The 20,407-nt window shown below is 43.9% G+C and overlaps 2 protein-coding genes across 4 annotated transcripts; one reads left to right on the top strand and one right to left on the bottom strand.

Annotated features, from left to right (window-relative positions):
* Positions 1 to 2,068: 2,068 nt before the first annotated feature.
* On the bottom strand, positions 2,069 to 8,466 carry LOC133908790 (uncharacterized). The gene is made up of 8 exons (XM_062350948.1): positions 7,849 to 8,466; positions 7,703 to 7,760; positions 6,016 to 6,269; positions 5,243 to 5,444; positions 3,433 to 3,549; positions 3,248 to 3,333; positions 3,048 to 3,163; positions 2,069 to 2,513 (listed from the first exon to the last, which is right to left on the bottom strand). The coding sequence occupies exons 1-8, from the start codon at positions 8,278 to 8,280 to the stop codon at positions 2,447 to 2,449; spliced, it is 1,332 nt and encodes a 443-aa protein (XP_062206932.1). The 5' UTR covers positions 8,281 to 8,466; the 3' UTR covers positions 2,069 to 2,446.
* A 5,478-nt stretch (positions 8,467 to 13,944) lies between these two features.
* On the top strand, positions 13,945 to 18,016 carry LOC133908789 (CBL-interacting protein kinase 19-like). Of its 3 annotated transcripts, none has more exons than XM_062350946.1 (2): positions 13,945 to 15,641; positions 17,634 to 18,016. In XM_062350946.1, the coding sequence occupies exon 1, from the start codon at positions 14,080 to 14,082 to the stop codon at positions 15,631 to 15,633; it is 1,554 nt and encodes a 517-aa protein (XP_062206930.1). In that variant the 5' UTR covers positions 13,945 to 14,079; the 3' UTR covers positions 15,634 to 15,641; positions 17,634 to 18,016. The 3 variants fall into 3 exon arrangements, with proteins under 3 accessions (XP_062206930.1, XP_062206931.1, XP_062206929.1); XM_062350947.1 differs by lacking the exon at positions 17,634 to 18,016 and adding an exon at positions 16,567 to 17,589; XM_062350945.1 differs by having other exon boundaries at positions 13,946 to 15,641; positions 17,625 to 18,016.
* The last annotated feature ends 2,391 nt before the right edge of the window (positions 18,017 to 20,407 follow it).

The following is a 20,407-nucleotide window of genomic DNA, read 5'->3' as shown; positions in this document are numbered from 1 at the left end:
AGCATATGTCCCTACATCCTGCGAAAGGGAGGGACCAAGTTACCGTTGGGCGCCGCTCGCCGTGTGGGTGGTCGGATCGATGTCTGATCGCGTCGTGGGACGAAAGAAGCGCCAGCGCCGTCGGCTCCGCTCTGCCTCTGGCCGCGAGGCAAGACGACGCCTCCGCCTCCGCCTCCGCCGCTGGGCCCCCCGCGCGGCCGGACCGGGCCAGGCAGGAAAGCAGTCTGAGAGATGCCCTGCCTGACCGCACAGACCCCCACGCAGTGCGCCGCTACGCCTCTGCCGCTGGCCGTAAACCACCTGCCGGCCGTGCCATGGGCTTCAGCAACGAGCGACGTGAAAAACCTGCCCCTTGTTTTTTTTTACTCGCCGTACAAGACTTGTTACGGGTACTGTGCTACTCCGCTGCAGGGCCCCGCCAATCGACGAGTAATTTATTCTGATGGGATCCGGTGCAAGTTATGACTGCACCGATTCTCGGCCGTTCGTTTTCGTGGTGAACAGTGCAGATAAATCGATACAGTACCAACTGCTACAGTAATTTTTGGTGCAGTATTTCTGCTACAGTGCTAATACAGTATTCCGCGTGAGCCTCATCCGTCTGCTTCGCATCCGACGGCCGCTAGTGCGACTGTTTAAGTTGCAGTGGCGACTGTACAGGAACCCGGTCCGTAATTTATTGTGGTTACTTCTGGGTCCCGTAGAGGCCAACGGCAAAGTCCCTTCGCAATTGCTTGCCTGCCCCTGCCAGGTCTACCACGGTGCTGCGCTGCACTGTGGTGAATTGATGGACGTGCGTCAAGCAGGCAGCAGGCTAGTACTAGTAATTAGCCGCAGCAGAGGGACAGGGGCGGTGGTTGCCTTGCCGGTTGGTGGTGGTCACTTCAGTTTCCAGCAGTTCAGCCTTGCGCAGAGTGCTGGCCGTTTGGACTGAAACCGAGCGTCGAGATGGCCGTGAGCGAATTGGATCATCTTTACAGAAAATGAAGTCGCCATGACTTCAAAACGGTGGCGTGAGCCCTTCTATCCGAAATGAATGGGCAAAATGTGATACTACAGTGTTAAAGCTCTGCTGTATTTGATATTCCCTCTTTCGCAAAAAAAAAAAAAAGCTCTGTTATATTTGGCTGTAGATCACTGTAGCGGTCCTCGTAAAATATAGTGCGCCTCTGACATCACAAGAACCGGGAGGTGAGCGTAGCGCTACACTCTACGCTGAAGATTGTATGCGTTTCGTACATCTACCACCTGTTACGCATCAGTAGTAGAATGCAGACCGTGTGATTTCATCCCTAAAACATCACATGGAGACATGGAGATCATGAGTGAAGTGCAACCGGCGGAGTTGGCTTCGTACGAATAATTGAGTAATGTGATTATCAGTTTTAATAAAAGTGAACTGTTTGGCTTAAAGATGCTTGCTAACACTAGAGAAATTCCAAATTTCTAGCGGTGCAGAGCTATGAACACTGAAGACAAAACACATAATTCTTGGCTATTATTATGGGGCAGAATGCTCCCAGTTTTTTCTTTTTATCGGCATATAATGTGCAGCTTCTAGTAAGCCCCGTGTGGCTACCAAATTGTTTCGGATTTTCAACCATTTCGATGAATCACGCAACCAAACGGTCGAGAGAGAGCGAAAAACTATTCTAAATAGCTAGATTCAAGGATAAGGAGAGAATCACTGAAACCGCTTGGAGACGGTTTCTCACCGGTTCTCCGATTCAGCCCTTAAAAATACGTCTCTTTTCCGTCTAGATTTAGACCTTCTAAAAGAGTTCATAAAATCTACCAATTTTTGTATATGTTATATAATCCATAAGCAACTCATTTTAATTGGTTGTACTTAAAAAGCATAAATTCTTTCCATGAATTTTTAGAGCTTTAAAAAGATTCACAAAAATTAGAAAAAATCACCAATATTCATCTTAGTTAATTAACTAATTTCTAAAATTATCTCCAGCTTTAAGTTATATTGTCTTCACATAAACTCACTTTTCATGAATTTAATCAACTCCAATTAAATTCAAATGCATGCAACAATTGCTAAAAAAACAATCAGAGATGATGCTCATGTTGTATATGTATATTAATTGTTGGTATTATAATGTTGTTATTGTAAAAAAAACAATATATCAGCAAAAAATAAAATATTCAATTACACAACTATCCTCTCCGAATCCAACTAGCTAGCCAAGTAGCTTCCTTCGGTGATTCTAATTCACAAAGAAACATTTTTAGAAAGAACCTAGAACTAAAATATTTATGAGAGAATCTGAATCCTACCGGATGCACCTTAAGTGCATACAAGTTAGCACAAAGGGCCCTTTTATAAGTCACTTTGACCGGGAAAAATTAATTTTTTTCGCATATTACAAAACTATGTAACAGAAAAGCTCTCAACGGTACATTCATTGCTCAAAAAGAAAAGGGAGACGTAGCGCTAAGATCTTCTGTCTGACTTATAATCGCTTGTCCTCTTCTCTTCAGCCTCTTTTCTCTTTTGTTGCCTGGAAAATAAAATACGAAGTTATAATGGAAAGAATGATAGGGGGCGAGGTACTTCAGTATGCACTTCATGTAAACGAATATTTCATATTGTTATCCTGTCAATTCACATGGTTACCTTATCAGCTCTATTTCTCATCATTACATAAAAAACAATCGGTAGATAATTTCAGTCATAATAGCACCACTATGAGATGTTCAAAATTATATTATTTGAATGAAGAACCAACTCATCATTCGTTTGAAACGACATGATGCAAGCAGTTGTCTTCACAAAAGAAAAATAAAACAAAACAGGAGACCAAAGGTACGAGCTTCTGCATTGGTTGGTCCGATTAAAGTATATCAAGGAATAAAACAAAACAGGAGACCAAAGGTATGAACGTCTGCATTGGTTGGTCCAATTAAAGTATATCAAGGACTAACAAGGAGGAAAGCACCTAGAAGATAGAAGATTGCTGTAACAAGAAACAACATTGTGCTAATTGATAAACTGAACACATTGAAGAAAATTGTGCTGAAACAACACGACTTACGCAAAAGCAGCATATCCAGCACCAACATTAGCAGAAGTCAAAAGTGCTGCAGCAACGGTTGCTGATAAATTGTCGTGTCCACTAGGAACTGCAGGGTTCTTAATATCTCCATCAACCTAGCCAATAACAGCAAAACAGACGTCAAGCCCTGAAGATCAACACTCAAACAAGATAAATGTCTTGACCGGTGGATTAAAAACCTTATCCCATTTTGACTTCTTGTTTGGTCTAGTCTCTTTTTGTGCATCTTCCGCAGGTACCGGGAGCGTAGTCGCACCAGCTAAAGCTGCGGAGTATATAACGAGCGTCAAAATATTAAAAAAAAGGTGGCAGATGATATTAATTTGCCAAAACAGAGCATGCAACTGCTTCATATTCACTATACCTGGAATCTTCGGTATTGATGCACTAATTGGAGGTTGTACTCCTCCAGCAATGAATTCAACTTTTGGACTTCTCTTCTTCTGTTCCTTCCTCTCAAGTTCACGCTTCATATCAGCTTCTGCATCAAATATGAGGTAAAAACAAGATCAAGATTGGAATACCCTTATATATGACCTAAGCAGACAGAACAGAACATTCAAGCGACTGCTGCATTGGTTTTAAATAAAAATATCGGCAACTGCATAAGCACAAAATCAATAAATAAATTAATTGAGTTCATTTCAAAAGTAAAGAATTCTTTTGGGAACTTATGCTATATCAAGTATTCTCATGTCAATATAAAATCAACCACTCATCACATAATTCCATATTCTGCGTTTCCATCTAATTTGGTGTTATATATACGGATCCAAATATAACTAGTCAGGCCCTTGTAATGCATTCAATTAAAAAGCACCCTTAAAGGCAGTTCACAGGCTTCTCCAAAAGCACATACCAGGTGGCTTGAACAATACAACAACAACAAAGCCTTTGTCCCAAACAAGTCGGGGTAGGCTAGAGATGAAACCCATAAGATCCAACTAAAAAGATTATGAGAAAACAATAGTGATAATAAAGATACTAGTAATAGTAAAAGATAAAAGTAATAATAGTACAAAGGGACTGATGCATAAGTTATGATTCTGTCAAGTGGATTGCTAACTTCCACACGCTTCTATCCGTGCATAGTATTTTGGGAATACTTCATTCATTCAAGTCTCTCTTTATAGACTCTTCTTATGTTAGGTTTGATTAACCCTTGCCTCTCTTCACATTATCAGCACACCTTAGTATCCCACTATGCACAGGTGACTCTTGAGACCTCTGTTGGATATGTTCAAACCATCTCAACCGATGTTGGACAGACTTTTCTTCAATTAGCGCCACCCTTACCCTATCACGTATATCATTATTTCGAATCCAATCCTTTCTTGTATGACCACAAATCCATCACAACATACACATGTCTACTACACTTAATTGTTGAACGTGTCACCTTTTAGTTGGCCAATATTCGACGTCATACAACATCACAGGTCGAATCGTCGTCCTATAGAACTTACCTTTCAGTTTTCGTGGCACCCTCTTGTCACAGAGGATGTCAGAAGCTTGTCACCATTTCATCCATCCGGCTTTGATTCTATGACTAACATCTTCATCGATATCACCATCCCTCCCTCTGTACCATCGATACAAAATATCAAAGGGTATCCTTCTTGGGAACCACCTCTCCACCGAGACTATCACCTTCTCCCTTGTGCCTAGTATCACTAAAATCGCACTTCATATACTCGGTTTTAGTCCTACTAAGTCTAAAACCTTTTGATTCTAAAGTATATCTCCACAACTTCAATTTCCTATCAACCCCTATCCTACTCTCATCAAGTAACACCACATCGTTAGCAAAGCTGAATGTCCCTTGTGACCTCATCCATCACCAAAGCAAATAAATAAAGGATCAAAGTTGACCCTTGATGTAGTCCTATTTTAAGCAGAAAATCATCGGTGACACCTTCACTTGTCCTAACACTTGTCACAACGTTATTGTACATATCCTTGATGAGGGTAATGTACTTTGTTGGGACTTTATGTTTCTCCAAGGCCCACCACATGACATTTGTTGGTTTGAACAATGCAATCTTTAATTATTTGATTTTTCATAAATAATTAAGTGTTAGTATTTAGCTCGAAAAGGGAAGCTATAGTCTAATGCAATATTGTTTATCAAACAGCAAAATACAACCAAAGAGGATAGTATATTGGACAAATACCTATCTCATCATAGTAGTCACTTTTGTCATACCCATTGGGATCAAAAACATCTTTACTGAAGCAGGTCCCAATCTGATCGATTTCTTGGTACCGCACAGCATGCTGAAGAAAGTCAGGATTCTTGTAGTCCTTTCTGTTGCGCACTTCAGCGTTAAAGCTCTTTCCAGCCCTTTTGTATGCAAGGAACTTGTTAATTTTTTGCTGCAGAAAAAGCAGTGGAGAAGTAGAAAATGAGTCTAAACAAATATTCGCAGTGAGAACCAAAACAAGAATAGGTATGAAGGTGTGTGGACATGCATTCCTAGTATACATCTGACAATATTGTTGATAAGTTCACAAAAAAATGAAAAGAGAAGCATATGAAAGAACGAAAAGGAATATAAGGGCCTTCGACACTATCAAAAGTTTAAGAAGAAATAGTTACAAATAGGTAAGTCCAACTGCATGGACAGAATTGCATGATCGAATGTAGGTATACATAAAAAGAAGTGACATCAAGCATAAGAACAGGTGACGAATAGCTATCTCATAGCCTATTCTTGGTGATACCCTGGTTGCAGAAACATAAGTGAATATATATGATATGGCTGTTCAGCAGTGCCTTCCCATAACAGGCCAACATAATAGTCACATCATTTTTAAAAGTAGGTAATGGAGTTCGTCAAAACGTTATAGAAAGATGGTTCAAAGGGAGCTGATATTCTGTATGAAAATGCGATTAAGTAGGTTACACGGAAAAATAGGTGGGATGGTTACTTGATCAAAAGATAACCTGTAATGCAGCAGAGCATTTTTTAGCAACAGGTGGAGGAAGGAAACGACTCAACGGATCATCACTTTCACCATTAGTTGAAATATCAGGAGTTTCCTCCACCTGGGCATCTTCAATTTCTGCTCCAGTCACATCCATTGCCATATCTGTCCCTACTTGGTTCTGCTCAGGTGCATCAGGATGCTGATGCATTTCTGCTTGAATAGTTGGGGTCACAATGTGAACAGTACCTGAGAGTGTTCGTTCTTCAAGACCTAGAAGAGAGAGGGAAGGCTTCTATTAGAAATTAAAAGGGTGTTTGAAGTTGTAATGATTAAATTGCCCCAAACAGGTAAACAGAAAATAGCACTTTCACACGTTTTTCCTACAGAGGTCAGGTATATGTACATCAAGCATTAATTATAGTTAAATCTAACAAAATATCATGAATTACAGCTATGTCACCAGTGCCTGCCCAAAATAATGTATCGGGACTGCACATATACTTAGCTGCACATCCAGTTCTGGTACAAACTAATTATCATACATGGCAGAATTCTTGAGAGCATACGGAATGTGCATGCAAGTAAAATAATGTCCATTTTACAACATCCTGATACCTACAATTAGGAATGCAAGTGGGTACCCAATGGGTAGTTTTAGGTCACTACTTAGTTCATTTTTTCTTAACATAATTAGGTGGGAGTGAATCTTTAGTTCAATTGAGTGAGTTTTGGGTCAACCCAATGATCCAAAAAATACAAAACTTGCATCCCTACCTACAATGCACCGTATGTTGTGTCAAACACTAACAGCTTTCTAACTTTGACTTAGGAAAGGTCTCCGGGCAAGGTTATAGAATCAACATAGTTGTTATCAAGGTTACTAACAGTTAAAAAGAAGAACAAAGTAAACACATGAAAATAAGAATCTATCCTAATGGTCTCTGTTAGGAAAGGGGATGAAGGGTAAAATCAACAAACCAAAATTTCACTCATCAGACAGTTCATAGAAGAGTGCCAACAAATTTTCTTAAAAAAATATTAATTCGAACAACAGTGTGAGGTGTCATCTAACTAAAAGCCGGTAAGATTTGATCAAAATAAAGGTTTTTGGTATCGGGGAAAAAAAACACTAGCCAATTAAATCTAGTTCATTCTCATGCACCATTTTTTTTTCTTTCATTGGCAAGCCACGAAAGAGATTACAATCCTTTCTACCATATGATGAATCACATGTTTGTGTAACATTAACCCCGTCAAGATCAAAGAGAGCAAAGTGTAACAAGCAAGGATCTGCAATTGAACAACAAACATATCAAGAAATGTACTTCAACATTTTATTTAATTGGTTCACCTCATGATATTGTATTAACTGCTAGTTGATGGAAGCTGAGTACATGACTAGTTGCAATTAAGGCATCAAGGTGGCATCATCATACATTTCGGCTAGGCCTTCTGCCACTAGTGTATCATGATGTGGCTACTATCGATGTTCTTCACATGAAAGCAAGTTGATAGTATAACCAAATGCACCAAGAATATTAACACATAAATCCTTACATAACACATTTTCTGTAAACTGTCTGGACCACTTTTATTTTATCTGTATTGTAACTTAGCAATGTAGACCCAGCATAGGACATGGTCACATCGGAAACAACTACACAGTTCACAGAATATATAAGCAAGTCAAATTAGGACCTTACCCTCAGCAGCCTGAATATCTGAGCCGGATTCGTGTGCGCCGCTCATGATCTCCCCATCCTGCAACCAATCCGCAACTAATAACATCAATTCAGAAAACCAGCATATTCCGAGCAGAATTACTAAACACGTACTTCAACGTCTCTACCTCCTGCTCGGGCGACATGGCCATCTCATCGTGCGCGTAGTCCACGATGGCAAGCGCGCCACGCCGCGGTGGGCGCGGCAGGTCGGCCGGCGGCGCCGACGCTGAGGGCCGGAGCGGGGAGGGGGACGAGACAGCGAAGGGCGAGGACGAGCGGCGCGAGGGCAGGGGCGGAAGCGCCGGCGAAGGGTTGGGGCTCACTAGGGTTTCGCGGTCGGCCGACTCCGAGGGCAGGGGAGGGGACGGGGGCTCCTGTCTAGGGTTGGAGCCCTCATCTCCGGCTTGAGGGAGCAGCGGCGAGGAGGATACTGCGGGGTCGGGAGCCGCGGCGACAGGCGGCGCCGGGGAAGGCGGGTTGGGCTCGTCGCTGTCCTCATCCTCGTCGTCGTTGTACATGGAGAAGAGGGCCGTGATGCCCTCGGTGTCGGACGCCATGCCGAGGAGAGGAGCTTGTGTTAAGGGTTGGATTTGGGGAGGATGCGAGGCGACGACGCGGACCGCGAGGTAGGCGGCAGAAGAGCTCGGGAACAAGGCATAGGCAAAACAAAAGAGCGTTTCCGCGAGCTCGAGAATGCGATTCGGGAGTCCTAGTCGAGTAGAGACGATGACTGAGCCGGATCCAACCGCCCAGACCGTAGCCCATACTCCAGACCACAGTTGTTAAGACCAGACCGGCAATCGAACCGCTAAGGTTCTCGGTTCATTGGTCCAACCTGTTGGACCACCGGCTAGTAACGGTTTAAATAGTATCATGTTTCAATACTAAATGCAAGTTAAAAGGTGATCGAGTGGTTAGGAGCAAGTCTTCCTAGGCTAGATGATTAGGGTCTTGTTTGGCATAGTTAAAATATATGAGTTTTTGCTAAAAGTTGTGGCTTACGCTAAAAGCTATTAATTTTTATGAGAAATTTTTAAGTCTTCAATACAATAGTTATTTAAAAAAGTCACCCTCTATCAGTTTATCAACTTTTAGTTTATTTATCATAATCTAACTTTTTAGTTTTTAAAAATCAATAATAAAACAATATATTTGTTTCAGTTTATAGCTTTTGAAAAACAGAAGCTATCAATAAAATGTGTAAAACGGGACCTAGATCCTGGTTCAAAACTTGAACCCCACTCGCTAGCCCAAGTTCCCTCCTGCTGAAGTGCGCTCCTCCAGTTTTGGTCGGTTTCCATTTTTCCTGCTCAATGGCACACTAGCGTCCGATGCTGGTGTTCTCACTTACTGAATATCGACCTGGTATTAGTATCAAAATGCAATATTGACTCTAACTTATATTCTAATATGTTTTTTAACAGTAAAATTATAACATTGAGAAAGTCTTTTTTATCTATACTATAATAATAATTTTATGTTTTATATCTAATTAATTAAAAATATATTGATGGTCATGTTTTTGAAATTGGACTCCCGCCTTCCTTTGCTAACGCTCCCAACAAATTTCGATATAGGAAGTTTATACGGTTTTTGGTTTGAGTTTTATGCACTAGCATGCGAAGGATCAACGATAGCATCGTTTTTGCGGTGGTGCTGATTATAGTTGGTACGATTTGACAATAGAGGCCATGTAGTCAATAGAGGATCGTAGATACTGAAGCCATGATAAATAAGGTGTTCAAGGTGGCGTAGGAGCCAGCATGATTAAATGGCTTAGAAAGGTCATTGGGCAGCGTACAGTAGCACAATGCAGGGCGAAATGAAAAAAAGGGCGTTTCTAAAATTCAGTCAGCTATTTTATTTTATCTTTTCAGGCGACGACAACATTTCCTTAACCACCAGCCAAAGCAAATCTGCCACGTCTTCCTACGGCGGCGTGCTTAGATCATCTCCAACGGTTTTCTTTCAGAGACCAAAATCCCTTCACGACGGGATTTTCGTTCCCTTCAGCGCTTCAACGGTTTCCCTTCACAGTTCCCGTCACGACGAGATTCCCAGGGTCATTCCCTTCAGGACGGGATTCTCTCTCCTTTCCCTTCGCGATTCCCCTCGAGGGGAAGCTGTTGGAGATGAGAGGAAATAAAGGGAATGAGAACGGGGAAGAAAATCGGGAAGTGAACGAAATGAAGGGAATATGGTTGGAGATGATCTTACTTCCTTGCCCCCGGCCTATCTCCCTCTCCGACCGCTCCCGTGCTAACCGGTCTGCAACAGCGCCCGACATGACCATCTCTATCTGGTTGTCCTCTATCACTTGTGACCGCCGGCGTTTCTGCCACCTCGCCACCTAAGACCCGACTTCACCACTGAGCAATATGATTTACGGTGTGGTGGACTCAAAAAAGAAAGAGATAATTCTTTCTATGCCTTTGAAAAACTTTGAAATCTTCAATTTGCCATAAAAAAAGTGTTTTTCTCATATGTCACTACTTAAAATCTTCATCCTCTATATGTTATGGAGCTGACGATAGCGTTACACATTGGAAGATAAATTTAGTTTATTCATCTCCTACGTGTTATTGGTATTAACATCATTATGATGACAACACCATATAGGAAAAGGAAAATTTAAAGTAGTAGCACGGAAAGAACGAGAACTTCTTTTTTGATAGATGAATGATTTAATAACTTTTGATGGCATCTATTACATATAATTGTCCCAAAAAGAATACATCAAGCACCATCGAAAAAAAAATGTCAAGCACCACTACATATATGGGTTAGGCTGGACGATGCGATAGCACTAGCGCGCAGTCTTCTTCCGGCCACCCCCACCGCCGCCGCCCCCTCCATATATGGGTTTTGCCCAACCATTGCTGCGAGCCTAGCTCTTCCTCCTCGTGCAATTTGTGGCCGAGAAACAAGGCATAAACAAGATATCAGCATTCCCTAATAGGTAACCTGCCCACCAATCGTCAGCAGGGGATGGCTCTGTTCGCTTTAGTGCTTGCACAAGCACAATGGAGAAATGTCGTTCAGGTTAGCGAGAGCCGGCCTTTCACTTGCTTTTGCAGGGGGCCGCACTCCTCAGCTTCGCGATAATCATGTGATGTGGGCTTGCCATAATAATTCGAGCAAACCTTCCTTGTTGAAAGAACACGGGTAATCCGAACAGTTCTGAACTCACAAACTCGTGGCCTGTATTCAAGCTTCCTTCCCCACATTGCTTGACTAGCCGAGTGACTTCCTGTGCCTCTTTCCTCCTTTTTTCTTGGAGGGCACTTCCGGTTTCTCTTCTTCGTCTTAGGCGAAATTTGACCATTCTGCGAAGTCCCTGTCTTGGCTTTGTGTGAAGGCCACTTGGTACAAGGAGAAAACACGGAGAGCATTCCCAATACATGCTCGCCCCGTTCCAGAAGCGAAAGGACGAACCGCGACACCTGTGCCGTAGATAGGCCGTGACATGCCGTCCCTTTCGTTTTGCGTCGCCCATTCTGGTGTCCGTCCCTTTCGCTGCGTATCTATCTGGACCGCAATCCTTTGTTGGGTGATATGTCTCTGAGTGGTATACTGTCCGTTTGACTGGTTGCCTGGGTGAATGAAGACATTGGTGTTCGCACGTTAAAGTTTGCAGCGAAAAGTAGCACGTACAGCCAGTGGTGACTCTTCATCCTATGTGCTACAGCAATGCATTCCTCCTAGAACTTCTCTCTCTCTTTTGAGGGCTCCAGTTCAGATTGGAATTACGTCAATAATGGCACTGAACTACTGACGTTGTAAAATGCTGGGATGCGTTGTGGCGTTTCACTCCTGCTATGAGCTGTGAGCCAGCAGATTCCGGGAGCGTTTCCGTTGCCTGGCTCACGCGTTTCTCCCAGGCACGGGACTCTCCAAGCGAGCGCACGCACGCACGCACGGCGGGCCTGTTTCGTTGCTCCCCTGCCGGAGCTGCCTGGCCAGGCAGCAGCTGCATGGCGCGCACCGGAGCTGCGTGGCAGGGCTCCAACCAAACACGCCCGGCGTCGGTCGGTTCACGGCCTCACGCGACCCAAGCCCCCGCGGCCGTGCCCGCGTCCTTCCGGTACGGGCTCGGGGTCACGCGCCGCCCCAGCTCCCAGGTTCCCGGTGTGGCGCCGCGCCGCGCGGCGACGTGACGCTCTTTGTTTATGATATCTGGGGTGGTAGGAGGCGAATACTACCACCTGCGCGCGACGACCACACCGGCCTGCCTGGGTGACCTGCCCTGCCCCCTCTCCCTGGCGCTGGCGGTCGCGCACCAGCCGAAACGCCACACCTGTCCGCCCGCTCGCCAGCTCGATCACTGCCCGCGCACCACGTACGCCGCGGCTCAAACCTTGCCACTCTTTTTGGCTTTTGCTCTTTAGAAAGTGATTTGGCGGTAGCGCAGTTTCGTTTGCTAAAGAAGAGAAACCTCCGATATTTTCTACTCTAGCACGAGTGCTGCTGGGGAGAAAAGAAAGGAAACTGACGGGAAATAAAGAGGGAGGAAATGGCTGGATTAGCAGCACGCTACGGCTTACATTTGACGCGTGCTGTCAAAAGCTAGCACGGGGCTGGGGAGCATGAGCGCCATCTGGCTGCTGGCAGGCCGTTAAGGTCGCGTAGCACGCCTAAAGATAGAGTAATCGCGTGAATGTGTTGTCGAAACAACGGCTCCGGCTGGCCTGGAAACGTGAATGGGAAATGGAGTGTTCGCATAAATGAAGAAATGCACCGCCTCGCTTACCAAACTTTGTTTTGGAAGAAAAAACAATGTATTATAATTAGCAAATATTGCATTGCCACTTGGTAAGCAACGTTGTGTTCACCTCCCTAGCCCAAAAAAAAAAAGAAGAAGAAAAACACAACAACATTGTATTCAGCAACTAGTTGTGTTGGATCGAAATGATAAGAGCTAAAAAAAACTTATGGGCAAAGAGGGAACTCCTCAACAGCTGTGAACTCAGGTTTGCAAGAAAATTTAACTTGGAGTTGTCAAATGCATGAACTTAATAAACCATCTCATGGTGTGGGGCTTGTCACCTTGCAATTAGGGTTTTGTGGGAAGGGGAAAGAGCCAAAAGACGGTATGGTGCATCGTTGTAGCCTCAGTAGGGGTGACAAGCCTCACGGTAAAGGCGCCAGGCACATCGACTGATGTGTTGGTGCACATGAGCAAGGCGACACCTTGGATTGTGGTATCGAGAGAGAAGCAACGACGTGTCGTCGAAGAGGTGCAACTACCAATGAACTTGAAAGGTGGGGCGGGAATGAAATCAATGGCATGCGATAGTTGGTGGTCCCCATAAAACTTTCCAACAACGACCATAAGTTAGTCAAAACTACCTAATAAACATCTAAAACATAATGGAATGTCGCTAGTTAATAGATTCCTTTTAATTGATAGGGTTTCACATGAAGGAAAAATGGGCGCAGAGCGATATGCGATAGCAATAGGGTGTAGCCTCAATCCGAGTTGACAACCCTTGTTATTAATCAGTGATAGAGCACCCTAACGTGAGTTGGAGAGTCAAGATGATGCCTTAGGTTGTGTCATTATGGTCTTAACATAAGCAACGATGTAACATATTGTCGCAGGAGAGCAATGACCCCACTAAATCTAAAAGATAAGACATGAATGAAATTAAAAGCCACACGATAATGGTCGATGGATAAGGCACCTGTCGGAAAAGTTTCGATAAACACACACAATTTAGTCAAAACCTTTTTATGAAAACCTAACTTTTTTGTAAATATCATTTTTTTCCCCTAAAAATCCTACCCAATAAACATCATAAAACCTCATGAGCTGTCTCTAGCCAACATATTTTGAAACTAAAGACACATAGCTAACTTTCCCTTACATGAATCTTGAGCACTCACGCAAATGAGCATAAAGCCTCAAGAAAGTTGCTTGTAATGTGTAGCTTTACTGTACATTTGTAGTGCTTTATCATTTTCCAATTAATAAGTATTCAACTTTTTCCTTGGTTAATATTTTTGTTTACATTATCTAAAAAATATTTTTTTTTATTTACATACAGCAACCAAAACACCGCACACGAATCACTATCCCCAGATTAGGGCAAATCAGAAAAGGCTGTACACCAAAAGCCCCCTCCACCCACGGCCGACACGGACCCATCCCAGCAATACACGGAAACAGCGAGGGCGTAAAGCCATAAAGCACCGAGCAAAAATACAAAACAAGAAGACGAAAAAAATCTCCCCTGCCAACCAGGCTCCAGGGCCACAAGAACGCGAGGCGCCAGAGACTGCTGGAGAGAAGCAGCAGGGAATAGTTCCGTGGCCGGCCGCTCCGCCTAATCGCTTCGTCTTCCAACCACCCGTCGATGGAGGCCACCACGCGGCCGCCGCCGGACCAGTCGCCGGAGGCGGGGCGGCCCGCCCCGTCCGCCGCCGCGGTGGCCAAGCGAGGAGGAGGAGGAAATGGAGGCGGCGCCGGGGGACTGCTGATGGGGAAGTACGAGCTGGGGCGCCTCCTGGGCCACGGCACCTTCGCGAAGGTGTACAACGCGCGTCAAGCGGAGACGGGGGAGAGCGTGGCCATCAAGGTGCTCGACAAGGAGAAGGCCGTGAAGAGCGGCCTCGTCCCGCACATCAAGCGCGAGATCGCCGTGCTCCGCCGCGTGCGCCACCCGAACATCGTGCACCTGTTCGAGGTGATGGCCACCAAGACGAAGATCTACTTCGTCATGGAGCTCGTCCGCGGCGGCGAGCTCTTCTCCCGCGTCTCCAAGGGGCGGCTCAGGGAGGACGTCGCCCGCCGCTACTTCCAGCAGCTCGTCTCCGCCGTCGGCTTCTGCCACGCCCGTGGCGTCTTCCACCGGGACCTCAAGCCCGAGAACCTCCTCGTTGACGAGCACGGGGACCTAAAGGTATCGGACTTTGGCCTCTCCGCCGTCGCCGACCAGTTCCGCCCCGACGGCCTGCTCCACACCTTATGTGGCACGCCGGCCTATGTCGCCCCCGAGGTGCTCGCCCGCCGCGGATACGACGGCGCCAAGGCGGACGTGTGGTCGTGCGGCGTCATCCTCTTTGTGCTTATGGCCGGGTATCTCCCTTTCCATGACAAGAACATCATGGCCATGTACAAGAAGATTTACAAGGGGGAGTTCCGGTGCGCGAGGTGGTTCTCCAGGGACCTTACCAGCTTGCTGATGCGCATTCTTGACACCAATCCCAACACTAGGATCACCTTGGCGGAGGTCATGGAGTCCCGGTGGTTTAAGAAAGATTTCAAGCCAGTCAAGTTCTATATTGAGGATGACCAGATGCACAGCGTGATAGATGATGTGGAAGGCGCGCTGGACATGGGGCCTGCTGATCCTGTTCCTCCACCATTGCCACCTCCACCGCCACCTCTACCTCCACAAAAGGTTGAGGGTGATGATTCGGGGTCAGAATCGGACTCTTCTATCTCATCCTGCCCTGGTACAGTGTTGTCTGATGAGAGACAGAGGCCCCGTGGGTCACTCCCACGCCCAGCAAGCCTTAATGCATTTGATATCATATCATTCTCGAGGGGATTCAACTTATCAGGGTTATTTGAGGAAAAGGGGGACGAGCTGAGGTTCGTCTCGGCTGAGCCCATGTTGGATATCATAGCGAAATTGGAGGACATTGCAAAGTTGAAGAGTTTCAAGTTGCGGAGGAAGGACTGGCGAGTGTGCCTAGAGGGTACAAGGGAAGGAGTTAAGGGGCCACTGACAATTGGCGCGGAGATATTCGAACTCACACCGCCCCTTGTAATGGTGGAGGTAAAAAAGAAGGCTGGGGATAACGAAGAGTATGAGGACTTTTGCAACAAGGAATTGAAGCCAGGGATGCAGCACCTCATCCACCACATGGTCCGGGATCCAAGTATACCTACTGATACCGAGTAGGTCGGAAGGTAATAATTTTTCACCCCCTTTTGCTTATGTATTGCGGTTACAAGGAAACCGAGGATAAAGAGTGTTTGGTAAACATGAACACTTGAGAAGAATGTGGTATTAATTGATGGTATGCCTAATAGTTACTTAATAATATTTATTTGCATGATCTCACTTTCTCTATTTTAAATCATGTGTTCTACTCATGTCAATTCTGTCAAGATATGTTTGCATTGTTAATTCCATGTGAGCAGTAACAAATTTCCTGATCCAGATAACAGTTTATGTAAGCCTCATGTTTTGGTTAATTCCCAGCAATTGAAGTCGCTAGTATTTATAGCCTTCTGAGAAAAATGCATTGCTCTTAGTATCAACAGATATTCTGTTGCTAATCTCGAGCAGATTAGTTCACTAATTTACTGGTTAGACAATTTTTTTATAAAAAAGATATAAAATGAGGTCTGGAATTTGTTACCGAATGATTGTTGGAAAAATGTATCAGCACTTGATCAAAAGATTTATCAACCTTAGTTCTAGAGCACATGTTGATTTCTGATTGTTTTATTTATTTCTAGAGCACATGTTGGCTTACTGACATCCACTTTCTTTCAACATATGTTTCAAATGTGAGTAATCTCAATATAATTTATCATCTCAATTGAGGAGTTTTTCCCCACTTGTGATAAAATCTATGTAAGATGCAATTGTACATATTTTTAACCATTGAAAATCTTTTGATGTGATTATGCACTGTTCTATTGAAACCTAGCTTTTCAGCAACCAAGTACATGTTAAGTGACTGAACTTGAACCTCTGGTTCATTTGTCTTTATCACTCCATGTTACACCAGCATTACTTCCATATTGTTGTTGAATGTTGCTGCGAGTAATTTACAGTGTATAGTGCATTGTGGAAATTCGTGCTGATAGAACTTTTCAAAAATAGGAACCTTCAACTTTAGTTCTCATTGATGTCACCACCACTCATGATATGGAGCGAAAAATTTGAGGGAGTGTTTCCATTTTTTTTTCCCTAAGGAAATTTTGCTTACACTTTTTTGAGCATGCTTTTCAAGGTGGAAATCTTGGGATAGTACCTCATCTCTCCATAGATAAACAATGTATGTTTATGTGGTGCATCCCCCTTCAAAATTGTAATGATTGGATAATTTTATGTAAAGTTTGGTGCATATTATGTTCAGTTTGGTGAAAGCATATTTTCCCTGACAAATAATATCATGATGTCCAAGGAGTTAGGGACTGCATGCGTCTAAAAGGAAGTTTAAATAGGACAGACATGCTAATCTGTTATGTACCATTCATGCGATCAGTTGTTTTCAATTCTCTTTTTCCCCGTACCCTCTAATTTGAAAAATAAATTAGTATAATCTTCGTCCATTCAAGTTTGCTTGTGTGATGATGACAATAAGGAATTTTGTTGTTTATTGTATGTTGGCATTGATTTGCGAGTTTCGTAGGTTGCTGGCTTTTTGTTCGGTTTCCTCTTTTTGGTAATGTAATGTTCTGTCTCTTAGTGTAGCGTCACTGATCTATCAAAATCATCTAATTACAGTTGTTGATAGCATATACCATGCTGGATCCATGTTGAGCTCTTAATCTGACAAAACATCTTAGTCACATAGGGAAAAACATGGAGCACATTAACATGTAGCCAAATCTTACACATGTACCCACAGTCCCACAATCAGGAGTTTCTGCTTCACCGACCAGCTTGGTTGAATGGAAATCTATTGTATGATTCCATGGCTTGTACTCCTGCCGGCCACAAAAAATGTAGCCAATAAGGCTTGAATTTTAGTGTTGTGCAGGGCAATATAATGTGTTGAGACATGCAAACTGTCTGATAGGTCATAGATCATTTGGTTTGGTTCTTATAAACAGGCATGAAAATGATGTTTATACGTTTACTGAAAATCGTGATAGGAGTAGGAGTTGGAGAGTGTACTGCTGTACCCATCTGACAGTTTCCTTTGCTTCCTGCAGACTTCCAAGGTAACAGCGCCACTTCGCCTGGAGCTAATGGTGACAGAAGCTACATTCGGAGCGGCGTGAGGCTAGAGACAGAGTTGAGCGCAGTTGGCATTAAGATCCCTTGCAGTAAGATCCTTTCGCGTAGCTCCACCTGCTGATGACAATGGGCTCATTATCGCATGCCTTAATAAGCCAGTTTCCCTTCGAGGATAATAAGCCTGTTTCCCTTCGAGGACATGGAATTGTCCGTGGTGTAGCGAGATTGTGGCTGTACATACTCCGGTTGGTTGGTACCGCGGTTAATTAGGTTTGTCGAATGTACTATCGCGGGTGGTCTACTCCTGCTATTGGTTTTAGGTGCAGTCGAATAATTTTGGGTAAAATCATTATGCTATTCTGGACCATCTGCTGTGTGTCTGCTGATTGATAGAATCGGGTGCATCCTGGACTGGCACATGCGCCGGTCGATCGGATTCCGGATCTTCCATTTTTGATACCGCATTATTGAATGGAGGAATCCGGACTTGGACAAATGCCGCTGTTTTGGACGCTGCAAGGGGTCCAAGCAATTGGGACATGGCAGGAGGTGCGGCCGCGGTTGGGCACGTGAGCCGGCGGTGGGTGGTCTACCACCGGCGCTCGTGGGCGGCCGGGCCCGGTCACGAAAGCGCCGTGTGCGGCTGCGCGCGGCTCGGGGTTGGCGGCGCGCGTCAGTGGGTGGGCGGGTGGGGGCCGTTGTTGCGCGTCTGCACTCTGTAGAGATAAAGATTGCATCGTGAATGGGTTGTGTCGCCGTCGTATCCGTGACCATGTTCTTTTTTCTGGATTCGCTGATAAAGTAACACGGGTGGTGACTGGTGATCGAAAGAGAAATGAACGGCGATGGGCACGGATGTGTTTGATATGGGTGCTGCCAAACCTGTTAACGTTTGTCAATTGATATCTTGTGAATATTTAGGTCGAACTAGCAGGTGGCCCGCGCAAGCATTTGCGCGGCTAGACAACTATCACGGCTTAATTTCACCATTGTTTGTCGTCTCTGTCGCCAATCAGCCAGTGACTTCCTTTTAACAGTTTGATTGAGCATTGCCATGGTCGCGGTTCGCTTGTTCTCTTCCTCCGATGCGGTATTGCTAGGCTTGTTGGTGTCATCATAGCCACCTTTGATAGCCCATATGGGGCTCAAGATCGCCAAATTTAATCAACACTAATATATTACGCTCCTCTCAGCTGCTGCTCTTTTTCGTAATAACAAAAATATGTAATTTATAAACATATATAGGGATATTTTGCTTTTTTTTATTAACATGGTAATTTGTAGGCCTTAAGATATTAAGGAGGAATGTTCTTTTGTTGTCCAATTACTTAGATAGTAGATAGATATATTAAAACAACATATCTTTACGTTAGTTTTTAAAACATGCTATAAAAGATATTAAGTTGTTTTTGAGAAACTGTGCAGACGTTCAAAGCATCAATTATCCGCCAGTGCAGGCAGTATTGACTTTGTTACGATGTGATTTCTTTTTCTCCTGAAAACTGTCATGATGTGTTGAGTAGAGAAGCTTTCACTGAACCGAATTGTACATGATATAGTGGTAACTTAACAATCGATATATGATTGTCTTCCTCATCCACGGAGAGCTGTCATTGTGTTTGGGATTGCAGTAGCCAGCAGGGTGGTAACCAACACATACTTCACCACATCACGTTCAGTCCTAATACATTTGTTTACTCTACACGGGACCTCTTGGATAGCTTTGAACAATGTACTCCAGAATATCCTGTTGTTGCCGTCGTCGACGCACCTGCCACCAGAATTTCTTTTTTCTTTTGAAAGGTAACGTGAGACCCCATATTACATGGGCAGATTCAGGATTGCCGCTCTATGATTTGCCAAGAACTGGTGAGACGTTGAGTACTCCCGAAGCCTCATCTCATTCGTCACCCAAATTTTGCTACTGTTCGTTATATGATGAAAGTGTCTATGTTCCATCTTCTTGTGCCTTCACAAAAATGTTACTGACAACGGCAAAAGAGCAACATTTGTCAAAGAACTTCTGGGACCTGATTGAGAGTGTGAAAACACTTCTCAAACGTTTGATCAAGTTTTGCAAGATCTTTGGATTACATAGTGATTAGCTCAACTACAGATTAGTACTCCGATGCTATACCAATAAATCTTAGTAGTTGTGCTGAAGTATAAGTGAATTGTTCATATTTTTCTAATAGCTTATATTTTTGGATGAACTGGTCGGTGCATGGAACTCAATATAGCATCAGGGTCAGAGGTTTCGAGTCTGAATCCTAACGGACGCAATTAAAAAAAATTGCAACCGACTCCTATTTCCACATCTGAGGCCTGAGCGAGCCTCCAAGTGAAAGAAAATATTGAAGTATAAGTGAATTACTCACTTTTTCTCATTAACTTAGACTTTTAGATGAACTGATTGGTGCATACAATTCAATAAATTAGACTCATAAAGCTTTTCATAGTTGCTTGGATTCCGTTACGAATTGTAGTGTAGTGTAGCTTCAAGAAGATGGCGCCACATGAGTTGACACAACTGTCATATTTACAGTGTCATTATCAAATGTACATTTATACATATGTGCAACATCATTATCAAATGTCTTGGGACTAATGCAAATCTTCAAAATTAAGAGCCTTTTTTGAAATGTATGATTCTCAAGACACATGAATTGGAAAACACATAGGGTTAGAGTGCCCTAACACCTCAAATTCTATGGAACGGAAAAACACAGGAAAACTATATAAATAACTGCTTGGACAG

The sequence above is a fragment of the Phragmites australis genome, chromosome 2 (genome assembly GCF_958298935.1).
Source record: "Phragmites australis chromosome 2, lpPhrAust1.1, whole genome shotgun sequence".
Lineage (NCBI taxonomy): Eukaryota > Viridiplantae > Streptophyta > Magnoliopsida > Poales > Poaceae > Phragmites > Phragmites australis.
The sequence above is the reverse complement of the archived record's forward strand: the minus strand, read 5'-3'. Positions and strand labels throughout refer to the sequence as shown.